The 26,951-nt window shown below is 33.5% G+C and overlaps 2 protein-coding genes and 1 long non-coding RNA gene across 4 annotated transcripts in view; all 3 read left to right on the plus strand.

The window, feature by feature from the left end:
- Nucleotides 1–76: 76 nt before the first annotated feature.
- Nucleotides 77–7,491, plus strand: LOC143082241 (uncharacterized). Its single transcript, XR_012980320.1, has 3 exons — nucleotides 77–115; nucleotides 3,412–3,641; nucleotides 4,388–7,491. It is a non-coding gene; the product is annotated as an uncharacterized LOC143082241 (long non-coding RNA).
- Nucleotide 7,492: 1 nt separating this feature from the next.
- On the plus strand, nucleotides 7,493–10,055 carry LOC143082239 (uncharacterized). The gene is made up of 2 exons (XM_076257830.1): nucleotides 7,493–7,718; nucleotides 8,643–10,055. The coding sequence occupies exons 1-2, from the start codon at nucleotides 7,527–7,529 to the stop codon at nucleotides 9,813–9,815; spliced, it is 1,365 nt and encodes a 454-aa protein (XP_076113945.1). The 5' UTR covers nucleotides 7,493–7,526; the 3' UTR covers nucleotides 9,816–10,055.
- Nucleotides 10,056–21,622: 11,567 nt separating this feature from the next.
- LOC143082242 (salivary peroxidase/catechol oxidase-like) overlaps nucleotides 21,623–26,951 on the plus strand; it is a 76,303-nt gene continuing 70,974 nt past the window's right edge. For both annotated transcript variants that reach the window (XM_076257833.1, XM_076257834.1), the window contains exon 1: nucleotides 21,623–21,706. The gene's annotated coding sequence lies outside the window, so the exon portion shown is untranslated. The remainder of the gene's footprint in view (nucleotides 21,707–26,951) is intronic.

A 26,951-nucleotide genomic window follows, 5' to 3' on the forward strand; every position in this document is an offset into this window, starting at 1 on the left:
GACTGATGACTTCGTGTCGACATAGATTTTGATTTCCGGAAAAACCTTATCCGTATTCTGTTTTTAAATTTATAATATCGTACTAGATTTCCAACTGTTTTGTTTTGTAAAATTTGTAAGTTCATATTTACTTTTTCACTTTTAATTTTCTCGTGTATATATGAAAACATGAAATACTATTCGAATATTAGAAAATAACCCTCGAGAAGTAGCATGAAACGTTGTGTTTTTCTTACTGTCATGTCAATAGTTTACACGAATAGTCGGATAACTCGGCCTATTCTCAGATCTGCAGTGACATCACAACATGTAACTGACCAATCAATGATTAGCATTTTTGTTATGTAAACAATGTTGAGAGGTGATGCGGATAAGATTCCTCTAGATTTTCCATAGACTTATTGCAAATTGATTTAATTGATATATATCGTAACCAGTTGAATATAGTAATTTTACTCTTTTAATACTGTTAAAGACACTATATAATATCTCTATTTTGATTTTTAACATACTATAACCTCTGGTTAAAAAATAATCGGCAATATAAATAATCAGTAATCCCCTTCAAATAGATGAAAAATCTAGAGGATTCCGGATGACATCACCTCCTGACAAATGTAAATGCCAGGATGTCCGGATCTGAGAATGGCTATGCATATGTATCTGTATCTGTAGTGGTACGTGTAGAATCCTATTAAGGCTTTTATACACGGTGGAGAAGAGCGCCGTTGTTATGGGCGGTGTTCTTGTAGAGCGGTCTTAAATGCCTCTACAGAACCTGCATGCACAACTTTATCTGGTAGTTGGTTCCAGTGAATAGTTGTTTCCACAAAAAATGAATGTTTGTACTGAATTTATATCGTTAACTCACCAACTGACCAAGTTGTTGATAGCTTTTTATCTCACCGGGGCCCGGATCAATGCCCCCATGATAGCTTATAAAAATGCCATCACTTGGCGTCCGTCGTTTGTCATCGTCGTCGCCTATTTTCTCCTCTGAACCTACTGAGGCCAAACACCTTTAATCTTTATCTGAAATTGAATGTTCCTTAGGGTACATGTATCTAGTTTATAAAATTCGTATGTCATGGCCCAGTTCCTCATCTTTAAATAACTTAAATTTTGTGTCATCATACAGTTCAGTTCAGTTTCTTGTATATTCCTCCATTAAATGTGGAGCACTACCCAAAGGGTATAGTTTGAGCAACTATTTACACCTTAAACCATAGGGAAACAATTTATTATATTATATACAGATGACTGAATTTGGTTATAATGATCACTAAATAATAGATATCATAATTAATTCATAGGATTGTCATCATAAAGTTTTTAAAAAATATATAATGATTTATATGTGCTAGGGTGTAGGAAAATGTTAAAAAAACAACTGCATATACATGTATTTACAAGAATTAAAATGGTCAAAAGTTTAAAATTACTTATAATCATAGCTGAGGGTGCTATACATATATCAGGAATAATAATGAAAATTTCCTGTAAGACTTATGTAAAGTTGTTGGGGTTTGGACATAAATTTAAGGTATAATATATACAAAAAATTTCTTTACAGTTTCATTTCTATATGGAGATCTTGTCATTACTCTTTTTAAATTATAACTGATATCTTACAATTTTAAAGGGAAGATTTATTTTTAAAAACTTATAAGCCGTAAAATAGTTGGATGGTATACTATTTGTAAGTAACAATTTTAAGAAGTTTACTTATACTGTACTTGTGATCAGGTTTTTTATCCTTTTTGTGCGCAGCAAGTGCATCTCATAACACATATTTCTAGCCAGAGTTTCAATGTTTTCATACACAGTTGGGTAACAGTTTATGTCCTTGCTAGTACAGTCTATTATGAGCTGCAGTAAATTCCCTTGTTGTTTGATCTTCTTGTATGTTGACGTATCAATTTCATCCATTGTCTGTTCGATTTTTGAGCAGTATTTAGATCTTATTTGCTCTAGTTCTTTGCAGTGTAGAATAAAATGTTCTAGATCTTCATTTTCCTGTTCGCAAATTGTACACAAAGGGTTAACTTTTGGATCGAACTTAGCTCTTTTGGCTTGGAATATGTACGTTTGAGTACTTATTCTTGCTTTTATTTCTCCTGCCTTTACATCTTTACTATTGTTTTTTACACTTTTCCATATATTGTGAGCTTCATTTAATGGATTGTTCTGTATCTCTATGTATTTAAGTGATGTTTTTTCCATTTTTTCATTATGACATTCATTTTTCCAGTATTCCTTGATCTTTATTCCTACTAGTCTTTTCCATTCCATTTTATTCAGTGGATTTTCTATGTAGTAGCTACTGGATTTCAAATTGTATTTTGATAGAGTTTTTTCTACTCTGTTGATAAAGTCTTTTCCTCTTTGGTCTGAGAATACTATTTGTCGGCGCAGAATTTCACATTCTATGGTTCCTGGATTTCGAACAATATTCATGAAGAAGGTAAGTACATTTTTGTCTAATGTGATGGCAATAGGTTCTGCTCCTACCAGGGTATATACAGCCATATTTGCTGTATTATTTGGAAGTCCTTGAATTTGTCGGAGGATTTTTCTCTCTGCCAGTTCTAGCATATCCTTTTCTTTTGCAAGTAAGTTCATCACCTCAAGTCCGTATATGCTTCTTGGTACTGCATATGTTCTCCATAGCTTGTATGCAACCATGGGTGAGAATCCCCTTCTGACATGTAACCCAGCTCCAAGAAGGCTGTATATTGTTGCCCTTCCGGTTCTTATTCTTTCTGAGATATTTGCACGGTTTTGCTCGTTTCTTTTGATACCTAGATGTTTGGTTTCATTGGTTATATTGATGTCATTGTCTTCAAATTTCAACGTTGATATGTTTGAGCCTTTTGCATTGTATAGAACCGCTTCAGATTTAGTTGGATTGATTTTGACTAGATCTCTGCTCGTATGGTGTTGTACGATGTCTAATATTCCTTGTGCATCTGCAGTACTATTTGCCAGGACAGCAATGTCATCGGCACATGTTGGTGCAGGGACTTGTATATCACCAATACATGCTCCAAGTCCACTTTTTAATATGCTATCAAGTATGACGTTGTTGTAGCATTTATATAGCGTTGTAGATAGTTTTGCACCTTGTTGAATTCCTTGTAGAACCATGACATCTTCTGTACATTGCCCTTCCCATTTAACCTTGATGCTCATTCCTTTATACAAGTTTCTCAGTAATATCCAAAGTTTTCCTTTTATTCCATAATGGTACAGTTTGTTGAATAGTATTTCATGGTTTAGCTTGTCAAATGCCTTTTCTGCGTCAAGAGTTACTAAGATCAGCAGTTTTTAAATGGTTTGTAGATTGTCTGTTTCGATTATGTTTAGTTCCTCAATAATAATATCATAAAATATTTTTTTCTTATTTTACAGCCGGCTGGTTTTAAAAAGTATTTATGACGTGGAAAACAAATTTAACTGTTTGCCTTTGTGTCCCGGTGTTTTGTCTACTAATTAGTATGGCGGAAGGTGACACTGCTAAGAGTACATGCAGTATGGAAATGTTTAGTGGAGATTTTAGTGCATATATGGCCTGTACAACACAGTTTGCTCTGCAGTCTAACTGGTGGCCATCTCCTATAGCAGGTTTACTCAGTTTCCAGGTAGTGAATTAGCCACCTTGTGTTTATGCAAATAGAATATGTTAAAAAATAAATTGAATAAGCTCTATAAACAGTATAATAGAATACATTACTGCATTACCTACTGTATATTGGAGAGGTAAAATCTACTCTCGTCTATTCTGTTATATTGGAGAGGTAAAATCTACTCTCGTCTATTCTGTATATTGTGTCTTTCCTTGTCTTTTGTATGGGCTCATTGGTCAAACACGGATTATTGTTGTCTCATGTGCAAGTTCGCCCGAAAAGGATTATGATTAAGACTAAACACGGAAGAACCACGATATACGTTAAGTAAAACAATAATATTGAATCAATCATGAAGGCGAACAATGACACTTCTACCGCTCTCCTGTTAGATAGAAGAGAGTCGAATGATACCAAAGAACATTCAAACTCATAAGATTTATATTAAAGTATACCGAGAACGTCATTGGTGAAAAGAAAAGACAAAAACACAAACTTAAAAAAAAACCAAACCAACCAAACAAACAGATAATAGAAAGTTAAATATAATTATAAATATAGAAATTAATTGAAAAAAATTCTAGAAAATCGTTCTTGAATTTAATTAATATATGTATTTATTCATACCGAATTACTAGTTAAAGTTAATATATTTGTACCATTGATGCATCAAGTTGGTTTTCGTATGCAGTTCAAATATTTTTTTTTCAATTTCGTTTTTTCCTTCTTCAGTGCTGTTTTAGATTGTATTTTTTTTGTAGGCATGGAATAGTTTGAGTGCATTTTGGGAGAATGGAATTATCCTAGAAACGTACGCAAACTTTGTGGCATTTGTAGGAAACAATACAAGATATACAGGCATAATTAAATCATCAAACCGTAATTTATCTTCTTTGAAGCAGGCGTACGGGTCTATCCCATCCTTTGATGATATGGCGTGGTATGCGCTAAGTTTTGCCAGAATTTATGAAATTTTTTGTTGGAATGAATTTCTAACTAATAGTGTGGATGTCTTTGACTGGCTTTGGAAGACAGCCTGGGACTCCAATGGAACTTGTGGAGGGGGAATGTGGTGGAATAATGGCTATCGACAAAAGGTGACAATAACAAATACAATCAGTCTTCAGGCGGCAGGAAAACTTTATCGTTTTACGAACGACACTAAATACCTTCATCAAATGCATGAAATATGGGGTTATCTTCTACGAAACGGAATAGTTGACAATTCGACATATTTGATACATGATGGTCCTACGCCTAACTGTACCGGAAATAATTTTATTGGACCTACTTATTTAGGCGGAACAGTTATTGGCGGATTAGTAGAGTTCTATAAAATATACAAAAATGAAACTTATTTAGATCTTGCAAACAAAATAGCACAAGCTGAAATAAGGAATTCTACGAACAGATCAACAGGAATTCTTACTGAATATTGCGAACCTCATTGTAATGACGATCAGAAAGTATTTAAGGGTATATTCGTCCGGAATTTACGATATTTAATTGACGTACTACATAATGGAAAACAGAAAGAGGAATACCAGAGATATTTAGACCATAACGTGAAAGGAATTGTGCATTATAGTATATGTGATAAACATCCTATACAAAACTGTAATATTGTATTCCAATATGGCCCTCCATATTATAACGAATCGGGTCCTGTGTTTGCACCAAACTGGAATGGACCCTTCACCCGTGGCTCGCCAATGCAGCAGATCGCAGCTTTGGACTTGTTCATTTCTGCCATTAAACCAGGAACAACATGTAATGGGGAATTTTGTGACTTTAATCCATACTACCCTCCCCCTAAACCATTGACCTGTAATGACAAACCATGTCCCCGGGACCAACCATGCTGTAATTATACTCCTTCTCAATCGTATACATGTTGTGGTTCCAACCAAAAATGTGTCAGTGGAATTTGTACATGAGTAAGAACACCAACACCAAAAGGGTCGAACAAAATACCCCATAACGTTTAAGGTCCGCTTTGCATGAAAAGTGAAGCTATGTTACAATGACATTTTTGTATCTGAAAAGCAAGAGTCAACATGTAAACTAGATACTTGGCAGAATAGAAAACAGAAAATTAATTATTTACCTGCCAATTTAACATGTATATGGAATTCGAGATACCTAGGCCTAAATCTCGTATTGTGATATTATTGTTGACAGTACTTATTTGCTTGCTGAGGTACTAGTGTACTACTTTAACATTTAGTGATTCAACTGAAATGGTGTATTTTTAACATTATATTTGGGGACGATCCTTATTGAGAATATTTGCATTTTTTTGGGTTGTCACATAACAGAAAGCCCGGCTAAAATCGTATTGTTCATGGTTGGTGCATAGTGTTTCGAATATTTTTAAAGTATAAATCAATCCGTTTTTATAATGTCATTTGATTTCCTTTACATTTTGTAATAGTGATGTTCGCGGTATTAATTTTACTCATCACTGAAGGTCGAACGGTGACCTTTAATTGTTTATCTGTTTGTCCTCTGGTGTTTTGGGATAGTTGTTTCAATGAAGATTATATCACATTTTACATACTTTGTTTTAAAATATTTATTGTAATTAAACCGTATGGTCAAACATCGGGGTTAACTGTAAACCCTGTTGGAGAACATACATCGGGGTTAACTGTAAACCCTCTTGGAGAACAAACATCGGGGTTAACTGTAAACCCTCTTGGAGAACAAACATCGGGGTTAACTGTATAAACCCTCTTGGAGAACAAACATCTGGGTTAACTGTTAACCCTCTTGGAGAACAAACATCGGGGTTAACTGTTTACCCTCTTGGAGAACAAACATCGGGGTTAACTGTTAACCCTCTTGGAGAACAAACATCGGGGTTAACTGTTAACCCTCTTGGAGAACAAAAATCGGGGTTAACTGTTAACCCTCTTGGAGAACAAACATCGGGGTTAACTGTAAACCCTCTTGGAGAACAAAAATCAATCAAAATTGGCTTCGTAGATTTTAACAGATGTACCCACGCATTTTCAGATATAACATTACACATACTACATATTCTCCTCACACAATAATGATAGAAAAAACATGTAACAAATAACAATTATAAGTATAATACAATGGCAGTTTGGTAACAGTTTGTAGTATATATAGTATACCTCATCAGGTCGATAATTTGTGTCCTTTGTCCTCTGTCCATCGTTGATTGATTAACGTCTAGTTACAAGTATTTCTGGCATAGTCTGGGTAGTTGTTTTTACACAAGAAAAGAAATATTATTTCTCGAAACGATTAGAGTGTTTGATTTATAACGATTTATTTTAAATTTATACGTTTAATAGGAAAATTCGACCCCTATCGGAAATGAAGACCGTCATTTATTCAACTATCATTAGAATGTCTTAGCACAAATTGATTGGTTGGTTATTGGACAAAGATTAGTCGAATGTTAAGTAATGGATGATTAAAGCCTTTTACGCAACAAGAAAGGAAACACAGTTGGTTCCCATAGGGATTGATAAACAATGTTTATTTCACAAACACAAAAACATAGTATTCTTTTGACAAAGATTTATTGCAACTTTTAATGTTGACATGGTATTGTACAAAATAAGAAATAAAAAATTATTTGAAAACATTATTTTTTGTACCTCGAAAATATCCATAGTTTATAACTAGTGTATCTGTTCAAAGAGAAAAAAATGGAATACTATGGTTGCAAGTGAAATTAATATATATATATATCAACGTGAGTTATTAAATTATAATGTCATATAGATTTGTACATTTGATAAAAGTGTTTTATTTGTTTATAGTCTTGAATAAAGGACATTTTGATAATAAGCACGTGATATTTTGATAATAAAGATTGAAAGATTAATTCAATTGTTTAACAAAATTATTAAGTGAAAAAAGATGTACATTTACTCAGTATGGTTAACATTGATGGGTATTGGGGTGGGCGTAGCTGGCAGCCATACCGCAAACACAACGTGTACAATGGATATGTTTGGTGGCGACTTTAATGCATATATGGCTTGTAAAGCTCAGTTTGCTCTGCAGTCAAATTGGTGGCCTTCTCCTATCGCTGGATTATTTAGTTACCAGGTAAGAAATCAGAATCAGAGAATAAGATATTTAATTATTTGTATAGATCTACAGGAACACCATAGGCGGATCCGGGGAGGGGGGGGGCTGGGGGGGCCCGGGCCCCCCTTTCGTGGGAAAAATTTGGTTGATTATATAGGGAATCATTGAAGCATGACTGGAGCGGGCCCCCTCTTAGGTCAGTCAGCGGGCCCCCCTTAGGAAAAGTTCTGGATCCGCCACTGAACACGATCTCCAATCAAAATGTTAAAAACTGTCAAAAGTCTGTAATGGTAACAAGCTGTGCACTACAAACTTTTCTGATTTAGCTATATCGTTATATATGGGTACATTGTAGAATCCTCAGGGGCTTTATTAAAATGGGGACGAATTGCTGAGTTAAAATGGCGAGACTTATTTCTTTATCGTATGAAATATTTATCAGATATTAATTTTGTTGCTAAGGAAACGCTTTTCACTGGATTGTCATGGACTAGCTTATATCAAGATTAATCTTTTGGAAAAAAAAGAAATAAAGTTGCAGGGTAATAGTATCAATTTATCATTCAATTTAAAGTTTAGTGGTATATGTTATTGAAAAGTGGCATAATATCTTCTTTTTCTTCAATGCAGAATGTGTTTATTCTATTTTGTAGTTTAATATCAAAGAAGTTTATTTTCATGGACCAATTCAACATTTTGTAAAATGAGAAGCAATTTCAATATTTAAGGCTTAAAGTTAAAGTTTGTTTGGAATGGTTTATTTACAAGGGTAATACTTTGTCACATGAAATTTAAAACTGCTTTCATTACGAAAAATAGTTCTGTTTGTTATACCGATAAAAAAAAAATATATATGGCTATTATTCGCATTTGAAAAAAAGAGAGTTGACTGTCGACAAATGACTTTTACACTTTTATTATTTCTGTTTCGTATTATTTCAGGTATGGAATGGTTATGATGGCTTCTGGGAAGATGGCATTGCTCTAGAAACATTTACAAATTTCATTGCATTCGTGGGAAATAACACTCGGTACCAAGACGTGATAAAATCATCCGTGCGTGAACTATATTCTCTGTTAGAGGCATATGGACCGTATCCATCGTTTGACGACATGGCGTGGTACGCTCTTAGTTATGTGCGAATTTACGAAGTATTCGGATGGGACGAATTTCTCAAAAGTAGTATAGAAGTGGATGATTGGTTGTGGAAAACATCATGGGATAAGACCAGTAACTGCAGCGGAGGGATGTGGTTTGACTACGACTTTAGACAAAAAGTATCAATCACAAATCTAGAGTGCATTGTAGTGGCTGGGAAACTGTTTAGAGCAACAAAGAATGTCAAATATCTTATACACATGAAAAAAATATGGAATTGGGTTATAGAAAATGAAATCATTGATAACACCACGTATTTAGTACATGATGGGGCATTGGATAATTGTACGGGAAACAATTTTTTCGGACCAACCTACCTCGGAGGAACATTAATTGGTGGTTTAGTGGAGTTTTATAAAATATACAAAAAGGAATCGTATTTAGATCTCGCAAACAAAATAGCACAGGCTGAAATTCGTAATTCTACGAACATGTTTACTGGTACTCTTACTGAATGGTGTGAACCTAACTGTAATGATGATGAGAAAATGTTCAAAGGGATATTTGTCCGAAATCTCCGTTATCTAATGGACGTTCTAAAAGATCCAAAACAGAGACAAGAATATCAGGAATATTTGGACTTAAATATACAAGCGAACCTGCTGTATAATATGTGCGATAAAGTTCCGATACATGAATGTAATATCACATTTAAGGATGGTCCGCCATTTTATAACGTGTCTGGTCCCTTATTTTCTCCAAACTGGAACGGACCATTTACAGTTGGCGCACCAATGCAGCAAACAGCTGCTTTAGATCTCTTTATTGCAGCAATCAAACCTGGAACAAATTGTACCGGGGAATACTGTAATTTCAGTCCAAATTATCCGAAACCACAACCACTGACTTGCAAAGATTACCCATGTCCAAAAGATCAGCCCTGTTGTCAATACACTAGTACCTCATATACTTGTTGCACGTCAGATCAGAAATGTTTAAGTGGAATATGTACTTAAATTGATACGGACTAGGACTATAGTACTAAATAAAATAACTTGCTTCTTTCATACATAAGTTATAGGTATGAAATAATCATCTGAAATGTTTTTATTATTGATACTATTTTGATAATGTCGACATCTTATTGGTAGTTTTTAAAATGTAACCACTTTATAACGAAATACATTATTATAAAATAAGCATGTGCCAGTGAATATTTTGACGAAAATTTAAAGTATGTTGTTTCAATTTTTTAATCGTTTGCGATTAATTTTGTCTATTTTGCAATCAAGAATAATCCTGTTTAATCCTAATAATTTGTTAAATACTTCGTTTTTACAAGTTTCATATGTGTAACTTGTATTATTGACATTGGCATATTCAGTAGATTATGGGGCATTCCACAATTGTGGGCCAAAACATGGCAAGAGAAACGGACCACATCAACCATCAACACCTGAGCATCCGAGAAAAACAGAATGAAAGTGAGACTTAATAAATTTCACGACTCCCGAAGCGTTTTTTTTTTTTTTTTTTTTTTTTAGATTCGCATTCTTTAGAAACGCTCAAATTTGAATATTTGAGTGCTTGTAACTAATCAAACTCAACGGTTTCTTATTTTTCTAAATATAAATAAGTTAAGAAAAAAGGATGTATTAAATTTAAGTCGGATACAAAGACAAACTAACTCAGAGGGAGAAATCTTTTGAACTGACTATCCACACAATCTTGAGCGAAACTGCTCGTGTGTTTTCTCTGAAGAAGATTAAACTATTTTTTCTCTTTACTTGCCATAAATATAAATTGAATTATTTTGGTGAAATTTCTATGATAATATAATTGTCACCGGAGCTCTGCTAGTCTCATACAAATAAAGCTTTATTGGTTGTTTTTAGTCAAACGCTGTAGATATCAAGTCTTCCACTGATGATTTAGAGTCGAGAGCTGGAGATGTAAATACAATGCTGAACTTAAGATCTACAGCGCTGTACTTTGCATCTCTGAAGGAACGTTAGGGATAATGAAGTCAGAACACCACTGACACCGGAAATTACATTTGGTTTTTATGTACTCTCGTTTGATACTTACGGAGCTATGGCGTTTGATGCAATATAATTAAACTTTGGTTTGACATATGTAAACCGCAATTCACACAAATCTAGATATTACAAAAAAAAAAAACGAAAATCTGTTATAGTTATAATTTAGAAAAGTTCAAATGGTCATACCAGTTCTACGTCTTTATTAGTTTTTGAATTAGCATTACTAAGAAGTTTATTAGTACAACAATGTACATGTAATTCATTATAGTAAATTATAAAAGATGACGAAAAAGTTTGATATGGGTTAGATAAGTTAACGATAAATGTTTGATATAGGTAAGTTAGTTAAAGTCATCATTATTCGGGGTTCAATGACATTACCACAGTTACATAAATAACTCAAACTACGACAATATAATTTTGTCACGGTTAACCACAAGATTTTTTAGATGAACACAATATGATGACAATATTACAGCATTTTCTGGTATGGTGACAAAAAATAAAAAAATATTTTTTTGCATGAAGAAGAGAAATATGAATTGAGAAAACGTACCATAGAAATTATGATAAACACGATGCGTAGGAATATGATATTTTGAACTGCATAATTTCGACAAAACGTATACACTCAAACTATTCCATCTTTTCTTTCGCTTTGAGTTTCTATGACTACTTGAATAGATATGTGAAACCCCTGACAGGACAGGTATACGACAGTACTGTAGATTAGTTTTACATGTAAGGCAGTACGTTCGCTATGTAGATTAGTTTTACATGTAAGGCAGTACGTTCGCTATGTAGATTAGTTTTACATGTAAGGCAGTACGTTCGCTATGTAGATTAGTTTTACATGTAAGGCAGTACGTTCGCTATGTAGATTGGTTTTACATGTAAGGCAGTACGTTCGCTATGTAGATTAGTTTTACACGTAAGGCAGTACGTTCGCTATGTAGATTAGTTTTACATGTAAGGCAGTACGTTCGCTATGTAGATTAGTTTTACATGTAAGGCAGTACTTTCGCTATGTAGATTAGTTTTACATGTAAGACAGTACGTTCGCTATGTAGATTGGTTTTACATGTAAGGCAGTACGTTCGCTATGTAGATTAGTTTAGGTAATAATTAGCACTTCAGCTCTGTAGGTTAGTTTCACATGGTATAGGCACCACTTCCGATATACATTGGTTTTACATGTATGACAACACTCGCTCCGTAGATCACGTTTACATGTTGTGCAGCATTTCCGCTCTGTCAATTGATTTCACCTGTTGAGCACCACTTTTGCCCTGTGGATTGTTTTCACATGTTAAGCATCACACTTCAGTCCTGTAGATTGGTTTTACATGGATCACAACACTTCCGCTCTGTAGATTGGTTTTTATGTTAGACAACACTTCTGCTCTGAAGATTGGTCTATATGTTAGACAACATTTCCGCTCTGTCAATTGATTTCACCTGTTGAGCACCACTTTCGCTCTGTAGATTGTTTTCACATGTGAGGCAGCACTTCCGCTTTGTAGATTGGTTTTACATGGTTCACAACACTTCCGTTCTGTCGATTGGTTTACATGCGAGGCAGCACTTTTGCTCTGTAGATAGGTTGTACATGTTAGGCAACACTTCCGCTGTGTAGATTGGTTTCACATGTGAGGCAACATTTCTGCTTTATAGATTGGTTTTACATGTGAGTCAGAATAAAATTCCTTTCTTTAGATTAGTTTTACATATTAGGCAGCACGTTTTTTTTTTGTGTATACCAATGTTAGCACTCATATTCTAAATTATAATACAGTGGAGTTGTATACCAATGTTAGCACTCGTATTCTAAATTATAATATAGTGGAGTTGTATACCAATGTTAGCACTCGTATTCTAAATTATAATATAGTGGAGTTGTATACCAATGTTAGCACTCGTATTCTAAATTATAATATAGTGGAGTTGTATACCAATGTTAGCACTCGTATTCTAAATTATGATATAGTGGAGTTGGTTACCAATGTTAGCACTCGTATTCTAAATTATAATATAGTGGAGTTGTATACCAATGTTAGCACTCATATTCTAAATTATAATATAGTGGAGAATATGAGACTAAATGGACATGAGAAAAAAAAAACATATGCTATTACCAAAATATCAAAGCGCTTTTATTGCATTTTATTTGTCTGTATACTTTAATTTCTTATTGGAAGATCTTCAACTATGTGCCTTTTTGTATCGCCTCAACAAAGTCGAAATATCGAAACTTCGGGGTGCTATAAAAGATACAATAAGGTTTGACATATATCTGTGTCTAATAGTTTATTTACTTGTTTGTGTGTATAAAGTGAGATAAGTTAAAACATATATGAAATTGAATTTGCTTTTGTCTTATACTTACGTATTATTTTGCTTTACTAGTGATAAACAAATGCTTCCAAAGGTTGTACACAATAAATATGCAATGCATTCAGGAAGTATTTTACTATAAACACATGGTTTTATAATATTGGATATATATATAACAACCTACAAAAACCTCACCTAAATAGTTGCTATTATGACAGATAATCTTGACTGTTTTAATAAATGAATAATTATTCATTTTCAATATGAACTCTATTGGTGACATTTTAACTGAGTTTGAATATGCATGACGAGTTATACAGTCAAAGCAGGATATGCTTATCCTGCACGTGGACTCGCCTGGTCTCGTTCATTTTGGCGTTATGCAATTCCCCCAGAATTTCTTTGTTACCTAAGATTTACGAGATCTAAACATCGGTACATTACTATCGCATCAATTGATATATCACTATAGTATTTTATGGTCTGTATGACAAAATACGGTGGCCTAGTACACTTAGAGTCCGCTTAAAGGGTCAGTTTCGATAAAGGAAGGCAATTGTTCGATCATAAATACATATTTTTTCATTTTTGTCATTGTTTTTTAGTCTACTTTAATTTGAACACCATTTTTCTATATTTTAAAGAATAACAAAAGTTATAGTCACCCACTAAAAACGTCCCTCAATAAAACGAAGTACTACTTATTTGACCCCATAATCATTCTAAGATAATCAATCTGTCTGACAAAATAAGGTTGCGTACATTTAGAGTCTGTATAAAGGGTCAGTTTGGATAAAGGAAGGCAATTGCTCACTCATATAGGGTCAAACATACATATTTTCCATTTTTGTGATTTTTTTTAAAAGTCTGCTTAAATTTGAACACCATTTGTCTGTGTATTAAAAACATAACAAAAGTGATATACACCCACTCAACTCGACCCCCATTAAACGTAGTACAACTCGACCCCCATTAAACGTAGTACTACTTATTTTAACCACTGATTTTAACCCTTAAACATTCATTCGATTGTTATTTGAAGGGAATTTTTTATTATAACCGTATTCTTCTTTATTATGTAGGTACACCAATTTGATTGATAATTCCTATTGAGTCATAAAAAATGGATTTTAATCGACCTCCAAAATATCTATGATTCCGTAATGAGGAGTACCCAAATTGCATCCATGCTTAAATTCACATCTTAAAAATCAAATAACAGATGTTTATTTTTCTTTTTGAATATTGAGAACAATTAGACATTTAATTGAGTTCCTACTCACTATTCTTTTATTTTAGATGGATGCTTGTACTATATACTTTTTGTTCATTTCAAAAAGATAACTTTTTGTGAACGTCACATGGCCACGGTATAGAATGGTAAGGGACTTATCGTTTTTTTTTTCTGCGTTTCTGCACTTATCGGGTTCAGCAACGGACTTATCGCGTTTTTTAGATGACAGCATTTGGCGTAAGTAGTTATTTCTGTCAACTTGTATTAGAGCAGCATTGACATTTTCTAAATAAGCTTGATGTCACTGAATGGGGAAATTATTTATTTTGTTGGATATCTAATCATTTATTCATGGGAAGATACGATTTATTTCAAATTGTTTCCACCAACGTGGTACCTGAACTTGGAAACATACATTTTTCATGACAAAAAGGTCCAATTGAAGCGTGTTGTAAGCATGCGTTATAAATATTGTATTTTAAGCTCCGACGGCATCAATTGGGGATTTGATGGTCGCAAATACCCGTTTACTGTCTCCGCTAACGCGTCGCCAGTAAACTTAATTTGCGACCATCAAATCCCCAATTGATGCCGTCGGAGCTTAAAATACAATACAGTTATCTCCCACAGGTAATTTAGATATATCGTACACAATACTATAATGTATTACATAACAAGACAAGTTTGGAAAATAATTAATATAACTACAAAATAACAATCAAAGTACTGAAGTACTGAACATCGGATGACCGCAAGTTCAGGTGGATGGTTAATTCAGATATATGTCTCAGAAAATAAATCATATCTCTAGCCCCGAAAGTTAGGTTAAGGTACATAGATGTATTTTCTTTCTTTTTTCTGAGAAGGGGGTATGTGTTAATTTAATTTATTATACTGAATATTCTGTCAAATGTGTCTATTAAATTTCAAATTCAAATAATAAACTATGAAGTCTTGTACTTAAGGGCATACGATACAGTATTGAACCTGTATTTACAAGTTGATGAAAATTTGCATATAGGCTATTTTTTACCTCATTAAATCAAATATGTAATAAAAAATATACCTTCATGTGCTACTTTTTGAGTAAAATGAGTTCGAAATTTTGTATATTTGCTCAAAATTCAAATTTGTGTCCGTATTTTCTTTTTCGAAAGAAAGACATAACTTTTTTGTTTTAAAAGATAAACACAAAATGTTTTTTGTTAAATAATCGGTAATTTCTGTATTTTATAAGTATCATTAAAAATTATGCACTTTTTATTCCGAAATAACTCTATATTTATCAAATGTTCATGAATAGAGTAAAAAACGTAATTTTTTGCTGCATGCTTATCAAAATTAAAAAAAATTGCGCTATTTACAGTTTTATAAAATTTGGGTCACATAATCTCCTTGCAAAATGAAACAAATTGCTGTTTTAAAAAATAGGGGTCCATGCACTCGTTTTCAAATTAAATCAGTTTGAATGATAAAAATCAGTCGAAAAATGCATCTTTTCCCGATATGTCAGAGTTTGACGTCGCGAAAATAACATTTTACGTTAGCAACGTCATTACATTCCCTGTAACTGTATCGTATGCCCTTAAATTCTAATTCGTAAACTCAAACGAACATAAAATATTTATCAAAAAACCACAAACTCTTACATGGGAGACGCCACTTGCAGAGACAAGCGCACATTTTATTATAAATTTGAGTAAAATATTGTTGAAAGTTCATATAAATATAACCAGGAAGATTTGGACTATTTGCGATTAGAAATAAATCCAGTTCAGACAATATATTTTAAGTGCTATAGTGACAACTTATTAATCCGTTTGTTGTGACGGGATTGCTTCCCTTAGAACATTTGGTAGATACTTAGTCAGCCGTAAGCGGTTGAGCTAAGGAAGTACTTCTTTAACTCAGTCGGTATACGCGCTGCCTTGTAACACAGAGGTCCCGGGTTCGAGTCCCGGTGGAGACGAGCAATTTTGTAATGAAAATCGTGCTCTCCGGTTACACGTTTATCAAACCTTTTATATTTCTTTGTGTCTAATTAATTTTATTGTTCAATATATATTTATCGTGATGGAAATCACTCTGACCATGACAAGTTAATCCGTTGGACACTAATCCTTTTCTATAGTAACTGTTTTTTATATATGCTTTTGTATGTTATTTTGTAGTCAGTTTAGGTCTTAGGTCTGGTACTGTCCGGACCTTGCTAATAAAGTTTAAAGTATTGGTATTCCGTCTTTGCATCACTATAACACGGAAAACTCCCGGTTATATATTGGTGGAAGACCCGGGCACGATCTTGCGCTAGTTCCCCCAAACTAGTATATATAAATTCCTCCAGAAGCAGCAATGTGGAAGGAACCTGGAATTACCAGCCTTGCAGAAATGGACACCCGTTTTCGATGAAAAAAGAAGATACCTGTTTGGACTTTCTGTGCAAATATTGCGTTAAGACATTGAACGTTTTCACCTACCACCGGTGTAATGCAGCTAACGCTTATTGTTACAAGTGCAGACATCCTGGACATTTTGCTCGCATGTGCAGTTTTCACGTTACACCATGTGAAAACCCTAAACCGAAGAAGAAGTCGAAATCCAAAATTCAGAGAGACTGTGAACGAATGAGGAAGTTTATTGAGAAGAAGCAAATGTCTCAATTTCCATTTCAAGAACTTGAGGACAAGGAACTCTCCGCGTTTACGTGCTCAACACAGGACGAATCCGTGAAACAGCAACTAAACAAGTTAAAAGCGTCTCATCAAAACTCCCTCAACGAAATCGCTTTGCTTAAATTTGAAAATTCAAAATTTGATACCGTAGTGAAAGATAATGTGATATTAAGGAACAATTTGGACAAGGTAAATTTGGAACGTTTAGAACATGGCAGGATAATTCAAAAGATCGAACATGAGTTAGCCGAACATACAAGTAGAGCGGAAAATTTTGAGAAGGAAGTAACTGCGTTTGAAAGAGGAAAACCTAAGTTTAACCAACACCCGATACCGTTTAACTATGGATTTAAAAGGTAAAGAGATGCAAGACTGCCATGTAATTAAAAATTTTAAGGACGAAATTCAAAAACTAAAAATACAGAAAAATGACGATCTACGTGAATATCACGAGTTGCTTTCTGAACTTTCAATCGCCGAGTCTCAACTTGAAAATTGGCGTACAAACTATTCCCAAAATTCCCATCAACAGCCACGACGAGGATACCCACGAAGATAACCAAAGTGAAACGGTCTCAATTTAGCAAACTCGGAGACCGAGTTTAGGAGGAGTAGTGGCGATTATAACCAGGAAGATTTGGACTATTTGCGATTAGAAATAAATCCAGTTCAGACAATATATTTTAAGTGCTATAGTGACAACTTATTAATCCGTTTATCAAACCTTTTACATTTATCGTGATGGAAATCACTCTGACCATGATTAATCCGTTGGACACTAATCCTTTTCTATAGTTACTGTTTTTTATATATGCTTTTGTATGTTATTTTGTAGTCAGTTTAGGTCTTAGGTCTGGTACTGTCCGGACCTTGCTAATAAAGTTTAAAGTATTGGTATTCCGTATTTGCATCACTATAACACGAAAAACTTCCGGTTATATAAATACACAGCTACTTAGCAGCTTGTACTGGTTTCCCCATACTTGTGGTCCATCAATCTGAAAAAAATTGGCAAAATGCTACTATACACTTTGACTGCAATGGCTTGAATGACTTCAAACCACCTGAGTTCAATCGAACCGACCTTACTATAATTATACCAAACACGTGTTAACTATAAACAACCAACATTTTACATGTTCGATTTTGTACAACTTTGATAAATATATATAACAGTCATTATGTTCTAATTCGTAACCTCAACCGAACATAAATCATTTATCAATATAATACAAAACTCTCACATGGGAGTAGCCACTTGCAAAAGTCAAGTGCATTTTTATTCAGGTAATAAGTACACGTAATTCATTTAATATCAATGAGAGTTATGAAAATTGTCTGTCTCTAACTAGCACTGCAACATCAATATTTGCGACTCTTCTTGGACTATCAACCTGTAAATAAATAATTTTCATAATTATTTATTTGAAAAAAGCACCTAGAGCAATTGACTGCAATGACTCGAATGCCTTTAACTTATATCAAACCACCCGTGCATGAAATTCTTCCCGCATACTTTATACATTCAATCAAACAGACCTTTCTATAAATAGCATAAACACATATTCCTTACCAAACATAACAAACTAGCATCGATATATGTACAACTTTTATAAACATAATGCTTATCTAAGTAAGCGCACAATTGATCAAGCGTCCAAATGAAGGGTAATACTAGTAGAGCATTTTGCCATGGGATATAGTAATTGTCTACCTTGTACTATCCATTCAAAATCCGGCATTTTGCCATGAAGTAATAATTATACTTAGCCATCCATCTTTTTAAACAATTAATTTGAATAAAACGAAGTCGTAATCTTTATTGTTTTCACCCCTTTATAGCTGACCTTGCCAAGATGCCCAGTGTGAGCTTTGCCATTAAAAGGTGTCAGTCGTCTGTCAAAGTCGTCATTAACTTTTATAAAAAATATCTCTAAAACTACTTGGGCAAATTTATTCAATTTTAGCCACAATAATCAATGAGGTATTAAATTTAAGAGATAAGTCTGATAACCTCGTCTGCCAACCAACATGGCTGACATGGTTAAAATAAGACAAAGGGGTGAAAAGCAAGCTTTGTCTAATATCCTGATTTAGGTTTACAAAAACAAGACATCTAATATGCATTGTATTATATACAAAATCATAATAGATAACGAAAAAACTTTTTATATCAGAAATGCATGACCAGCAAGACAGGATCTACTGCAGAAATAAGGCAACATGGATAGACACATTTTTTTTTGGAGTTTTTGCCTTGAAATGACGATTTAAATTAATGTTATACATTTATTTCTAATGAAGTATATAAGATAGAAGAAAGTTTTAACAGCAACAATAGTTAGTAAGACAGGATCTATAAATTAGCCAATAAAATCGTTGATCGTTTCTGTGCATATTAAGTTAGTGTTCACGAATGGCAGTTTTTATCAATTTTTTTTTCCTATTACATGTATCTTTAAAACTAGAATTTTCTAGATAGATTCTTTGAAAAGCAAACATGACTAGCAAGACAATATCTAAAGATATTTGTCAGTTGTCTTCTTATAGAACTTATTGCCCTTAATTTAAATGACGTTTTTTACCCTTTTTTTGTGTTTTTGGCAAGAACTAAAGAAATTAAAGAGAAAATGTGACAGATACAAGTTCAACAAAAAAGAGATATTTGTCAAGAATAATATTTGAGCGAACTATAATGGAAATAGGAGTCCCTACTTTGAGTTTATCTTAAGCAAACAATACATGTATATTCAAAAGATTAGCCAATATCGATAACACTCTTAAAACATAAGCCCGAATTTCCAGCTACTTTAGTCTTATCAGACATCATGCTGATGCCAATTATCCCAGACCAGTATCATGCTGGGTTTGTTTATCTTAATCCCCTACATAACTGGTCACATACTGTAACATATATATATATTATTTTCAGGATTTATTTTAAAGTACAGTTATAAATGTGTATAAATGATTTCTAGTAATATTGATATAGAAATAGTCAGTACATTAAAGTTTAATCATGTGAAAGTTGGACATCAGAACTTGAAATAAAAAAAAAGAAAACTACTACAGTAATCATATCATAATTTATGTTCATATTTTAAAGGAATTAAGTTTTTATTGTAATTCATAGTATGTAATATGTTAATTGTTTTGCACAGTAGCAAATATTACACACTTTTAAAATAAGGATGGCATTCTTCTGATGTTGTCAAACAATAATGGGTATGATGGAAAATAAGAGAACACATTGATGAACACATTGTATTGTCTTGGAGAAAAAAGGGGGATTGCCATTTGGAGGTGTAATTCATATTTTTCGTTTTCTTGTTATCAAATTGATTTTTTTGGACAAAAATCAGTTTTTTGACCACATTGATTTTGTGTCACAAAACTATGGTGTCTCAACTGTTCAATCACTATCCAAATTAGGAGCTGTTCTATTCTTAAATGTTGTGACCAAACTTGCTCGGCTGTTCTGTGTTCGACCTCTGCAGGAATCTGGTTTGCCGTCACTCTGATAGCCTCTTGCTATACTTGAGTTTTTGAAATCATTGTTAATTTTGGAATATGACACCATCATGCATAGATCATAGTACTCAACGACAAGAAGTTTTTAAAGCCCTCCCCCTTTTTCTCAAAATGTATGTGCTTTTTTTTCTATTAATTTCTCGCTGTGAATAGTTAACTTGGAATTGAAAGTAAGTAGCAAATAAAATTCAAGTCGAACATATTTATTTTCTGTATCATACTGATTACTGGTAACATGCTGAGATAAATAAATTTGTAGAAATATATTAGTAAATCTGGGCTTATATTTTAGAGTGATAAATCATAAAACGTAAAATAACAAAAATGTTGAACTCCAAGGAAAATTCAAAACGAAAAGTACCTTATCAAATGGCAATACACATCAAACTAATAGATAACAACTGTCATATTCATGACTTGGTACAATGTATTGACATGTATTTGGTACTGACCATCAGTCGTAAATTTGTTGTAGACGCTTTCTACGATACAAAGGACACATGTTCCAATTCCTGTAGTGGATTATTTACTTTATTACACATACTTGCATTGTAATCCAATCATTCACAGGGAAACGATTTTCAAACGTTGAATACCCGATTTAATAACACTTTTGAATATTGAACTTTTAGTCTAAAACGTTGAAATGATTATAATATTAGATTTATCAGTATAACGTTGCAATATTACATTTTGGACAAAAACAACAATCATAAAAAAGATATGTAAACCAAATAAGAAATTGTGACATTTATCACCAATCTGTTAATATTATTCTGAATAAATAGTGATCAAATGTATACATTATGCTGAAAGGTCAAAAATCCTGGAAACTATAACATTACGCAATATATTTGGAAATTTCTATTCTTTACAATAAACATACGATTTATGAATGAGAGATGTTACAAATAAATGTTTATTCGCATGAGAGAGTCTTGTTTATTTTAACTTTGAAAACTGTAGAGAAAAAGTGAGATTGATGTGAAAATCAGTGAATTTATAAGTAAGTGATACGGTCTTTGGCGTGTTCATCTCACGGTCCGCTGACCATTGGTGCCTTATGAGAAGTAGGACTTAGACAAGGGTGCCAGGTTAGTCAATTTATATATAAAGGAGAATTTTTTTTTGTATTTACAAAAAAGAAATAATTAAAATCAGCATAATGAAATTGTAAACAAAAGTTTAACAAAACACAATATGTTAAATAGAACATAATGATTGAACAGGCGTTACTTTTCTTGTTGTTTTTGGTTAAATAATCAGATTTCTTTTTAAATTGTAAAACTTGTTTTTCTAAACACTTAATTATCACTTTTCCCATGAAATGTTGACTGTAGACTGTTTTGTCCCCTTTTAAAGGTCTTTTAGATGCTGTGCGTGTTAATTCATCAGGTACTTTCCAAACGCTTGCCTCACGAACGTCCTTTTAAAAAGTTAATTGAAAAACCAACCAGCTCCAATAATCGTTTTAGCACGTGCGATTTCCGCTTTCTCGTCTGAAAAGGGATAAATATTGTGTAGAATGATATATGTATATTGAAGAGTTATAATTTTTGTCCACGCTAGTGAAACCGGTAGGAAATTATGGAGAATATTTTGAACATATTGATGTTTTAATAGACAAAATGTGAATATTCATATTGAATATAAATAGTTGGTGCATATTCAGCCTTATATTGTTGTTAAGCTGGGGTCACACATTCTCGATTTTTACTGCCGTCCTTGACAGGACCATTCCCGATTAAAATTTGTCAAAAGTCTGATCAAGATCCTGTGAATCATGTGAACGATATTCATCCGTTTCAATGCGAATTTATCCCGATAATCCCGTTCTCAATCCGCTTCTAATCCAATTTGTATCTTTCTCCTGGTAAAATAAGACCGAGTCTGTCACGACTGCGTCCCGATTCTACCGAATGTAATCCGACAGAGATCAGACAGTGACCAGACAGTGAACCGACGCTGACGAAAGTTATCCGTTCGAAATTTGTCGCATACTCGGGATGGTCGGGTACTGTCGGAACATAACCCTATCACGGTCCGCTCTATCGCATTCAGGGCCGTAACTAGCCTCCTTTAATACTGAGGCAAAATTTATTTGCCGAGCGTAGCGAGGCGAAAAATTTTGGCGAGGGGTCTGGGGGCCGCTTAAGGCCCCCAGAAGTTCTGAGAAAAATAACGCAAAATCGTGCATTCTGAGCGTTTCCCGGACTCTTTCTTACATAGAAACGCAAATCATTTTTAGCTATTTTTTCGACAATATTCTGGTCTCAAAGCAAAAACATAGATTCATTGTTATATAAGACTTTAAAGTTTAAGGGAAATTCAAAACATTAAACGACCGATATGTAGAATAAAGCAAAAATCGTAATTCTCATAATCATTAATACCGGATCTGTCTGTCTGTTCTTGTCTTGTATTGTGGTGACTTGAGATTTTTTATGACTAGATTTAGATATAGTGACAGTCATTAGTGCAGTAATATACGTTAAATACTAGTACTGCTCAAGTCGACACTGGGACCATATTGACCTTGTTTTACGGTATTTATTATTCTTTCATTATTGAAGACACTCCAGCAACTATCAAGATGAAGAACAGGAATAAAAACTTTGACCACTGATCATTTGTATTTTTTTCTATACATTGACATTGTGTGCGATTAGCTCCCGTGCACGTGTACTTCATATTCCTTTATTTTCTGTTAAAGGGCCTGAACACGACTTAATGCAAATTTAACCCTTGAATATAAAAGGTCATATGGCAATACATTGATGTTTTTTTCAACAAATGATTTGATACCGGGAAATTGGTGGTCTTACTTTAATTAAAACCATGTCAGCTATCTAGTTTTATCCACAGGCGCTAGGGTATATGATACAGTTATTTTTTATTTATTTTTTGTTGATTAAGATATTCAATTTTCTATATTTATAATACATATCGATCACTTCTGTGCATATCTCACCTACAAAAAATGCCTAATTTTGCAATACATACTAAGGATAATTGGGTATGGTTTTATATACAAGAAAGGCAGTTTCGTATTCTTTGATATCAAGTTCAATTCTCCATGCAGAAACGACCACGTTTTTCTGTGTCCAGTAGCATCGTATATTCTTAAAATATTTTCTCGCATTATGCCTGGACATCGGTGGAAATGCAACATTACACAGTGTGGCACGTTTACAAATGAAAATCAACACTCAGACTAGTCATTAAGTAGGACAATAAATGAACAAAAGACAAACCCGGAACACAGAAGTACAAACAATAGACCATCAACTCTGAAAACCAAAAGTAAAATAGAAACATGGATTACGAAAAATATGCAGGGGCGACATCAGAGATTGAAGAGAACTTGCTTCTTGAAAACCCTTTCAGTGAATACAATTTGATATGAAGACAATCATATGAAGACAATCTTTTTTTTTTTTTTTTTTTTTAATTTAAAACATGAGGCATTTGCCTCATTTGCCTCAATGTAGTTACGGCCCTGCCATTGCAAACGGCTTTGTCTGGTCTCAGTTGTATTGTATTCTGTAATTGTCGGGACTCTGAAGTGGGTATCATTGACGAATTTCGTATTAATAACGGGACTGTTCCGTAACGGTTTTGGCAACAACGTTTCGCATCTGGATGCCATCTGAACTCAATCTGCAGAAAAACAGCAATGAAAGAATATCTCCAGATCATTCCCGTTCCACAGGATACCGTCCGGAATACACAGAACATCGTTAGGATTTTGAACTGATACCGCAGAATCTGTCACGACATAGGCACGATTGTAATCCGACTACACAAAATCGGCTGAGTTTCCCCGAATGTTACGGGACGCACATAACTGTCGGGGTGCTTCGCCGAACTATTCGGACCCTTCCCGACCCGTAGGAATCTATTACGAACTTAAACGACTGCGTTCAGACAATGATAGGACATTCCAGATAATTAAGGATAGTATTCCGACTTTTTTACATTTCGTGTCGTATCGCTGTCTGATCTCGAACGGGAGCAATAATCGGCAATGTGTGAACCCCGTATTAGATAGGTAGGCACTTAAAGTTAACCATCGAGGGACGTTAACTACCGAGGGTAGTAATGAATATTCATCTTTACCGGATGATTGACAGCGATGTAAATAAAAACATGAGAGTGATTACCGTGTGTCAACGTCATATCAAATTAATTCAATTTAATTGTTAGAAATACTGTTTTCTGCTGAAAATTAAAAAATAAATAAAATTGAATGGAATGGAATGGAATTGAGCTATGTACAATACAGTAAATATCAGCAATTAGAATTAGACGGTAGACAAGCATATTTTGCCTATTGATTCTTTTTTGCATGCCTATTTGGTTATATTATAATGCACTAATTGTTTTGATACTGTTTAATGTTTAAATAAGACCCATATGTGAACTATTTACTATGCACTTTTAATATAAAGATCAGATTCACACAGGATCATACAGTTCGAGCTAACTATTTTATGTACGAGAGCTATTACTAATGTAACGGTGATGCTGAGATAATCTCCCTTTGCTAGAATATGGGATGACGCAAAATGAACTATATCACTGTGCAAGAACGGAATAGCAAAGTGAATATATAAATCAAACTGTATTGGGATGATTTGGTAAACGTTTATCCAACTTACTGGATATTTTATGAAAGATTTTGCCATTTGTATAGAGGAATTATACCTTTTCAAATAAACTTGGGAGAATAATACACTAATTATAGAATTTTTAGCAACATAAACGAACTAATCTTGTCAAATATACATCAAATTCATAGTAAAGATAAAAAAAAAACATCAAATTCATAGTCTTTGAATGTAAATTTGTTGCGTGCAATTGTTAAATATTTAATGCGATGAGTGTCATTATAGCCTGAAATGAGATTTTGATTACAACGATTAAGAAAAAATCCTGATTACTTCAAACGCAATACTTCAAAATGCGAGTCTTAATTATTGTCGCAATAATAAAAACCTCGCATTAATTTCTGAATTTACAGACATCTGTACCGTCAGCGTACCGTGATCTGTTAAAGATTTTTTTAATAGTTAATTCCGGTGTCACTTTGTCTCTTTTAGAGAGTTGTCTCATTGGCAATCATGCTATATCTTCTTTTTTTTTATATAATAAAACAAAAACCTGAACGACTTTACATTATAAATTAAAATGCATCCTAGTCGTGATGGAGACAGAGTCAAATGAACAAATGGACTAGATGAAACTGAACGAAAAAAAGAAAGAAAACACCAATTTGATCTGATAGGGGTGAATTCTATTCTTTATTAATTCAAACTCGAGTTTGGTTTGGAACCGTATCTATTGCGATTATTACCCAAGGACAGATATTACATCGATGCTCGAATTTGAAGTTACCTATTGAGACGGGTAGATGGGCTGGGATCGCGAGGGAAAATAGAATATGTACATTATGTAATGAGGGAATAGGGGATGAGTTTCATATATTGTTTACCTGTAAAAATGCTGATGTTTCTGCTCTTAGATCAAAGTGTGTACCAAATTACTATGTAATGAATCCAAGCAAGAAGAAATTCACTGGCTTGTTGTCTATATGTAACGTACAAGTTCAAAGGAAATTATCAATTTTCGTGAAGAAAATCATAAAATACTTAATCTAATTATACCAATTGTCTTTTAAAATATACTATGTATTTGTGTTTCGTTTGTCCTGTCTCGCTATGTATTATCTTAATATGGTTGTATATATTATTGTCCTCTTGTACACAAGTATGTGTCTGAGGTTATGAATAAAATCTTGAAATCTTGATACGAGAAAAGATTATATTTGCTTCGGCTTTTTCCATTTGCGCCAATCTGCACTTAATTAGCGCCTATTTTTTTTATTTCTTTGCGCCAAATTTATTTTCTTCATTTGCACAAATCAACAGGTAAACACAAGTCATGAGGCATATAAGATGTATAGAATTTATTTATATAATAACAAAAATATTCCTTCTGGCCTTTTGCCACCTGCCACTTGCTCACACGTGACGAGGAGGAGGAGGGGGATTGAAAGCAGGATAAGTTTATTGCAAGTGTACATCACACTTGAAGTAGCACTTTATAAAATAAGATTGTAACAGTTTGACATAAAAAGCACATTTGCATATGCACAGATCTTTTTTAACTGAGTATTGTCATGCAACACTTCTGTTGAACTGCAACCTTGTGATATCTTCCCTACAATAAAGCATCCCCTTTTTTATCAAAATTTTTATAAGTTAAAGCCTGTTTTTTTTCTTTATGGCATCGGTTCCATATATGAAAGTAAATGTTCGGGTACCAGAAGTGTGATTA

This window comes from Mytilus galloprovincialis, chromosome 7 (genome assembly GCF_965363235.1).
Source record: "Mytilus galloprovincialis chromosome 7, xbMytGall1.hap1.1, whole genome shotgun sequence".
Lineage (NCBI taxonomy): Eukaryota > Metazoa > Mollusca > Bivalvia > Mytilida > Mytilidae > Mytilus > Mytilus galloprovincialis.

Coding starts and splice junctions, on each gene's coding strand:
- LOC143082239 (XM_076257830.1), top strand. CDS start 7,527: ATGTACATTTACTCAGTATGGTTAACATTGATGGGTATTGGGGTGGGC. Junction 7,719..8,642: donor CTGGATTATTTAGTTACCAG/GTAAGAAATCAG, acceptor GTATTATTTCAG/GTATGGAATGGTTATGATGG.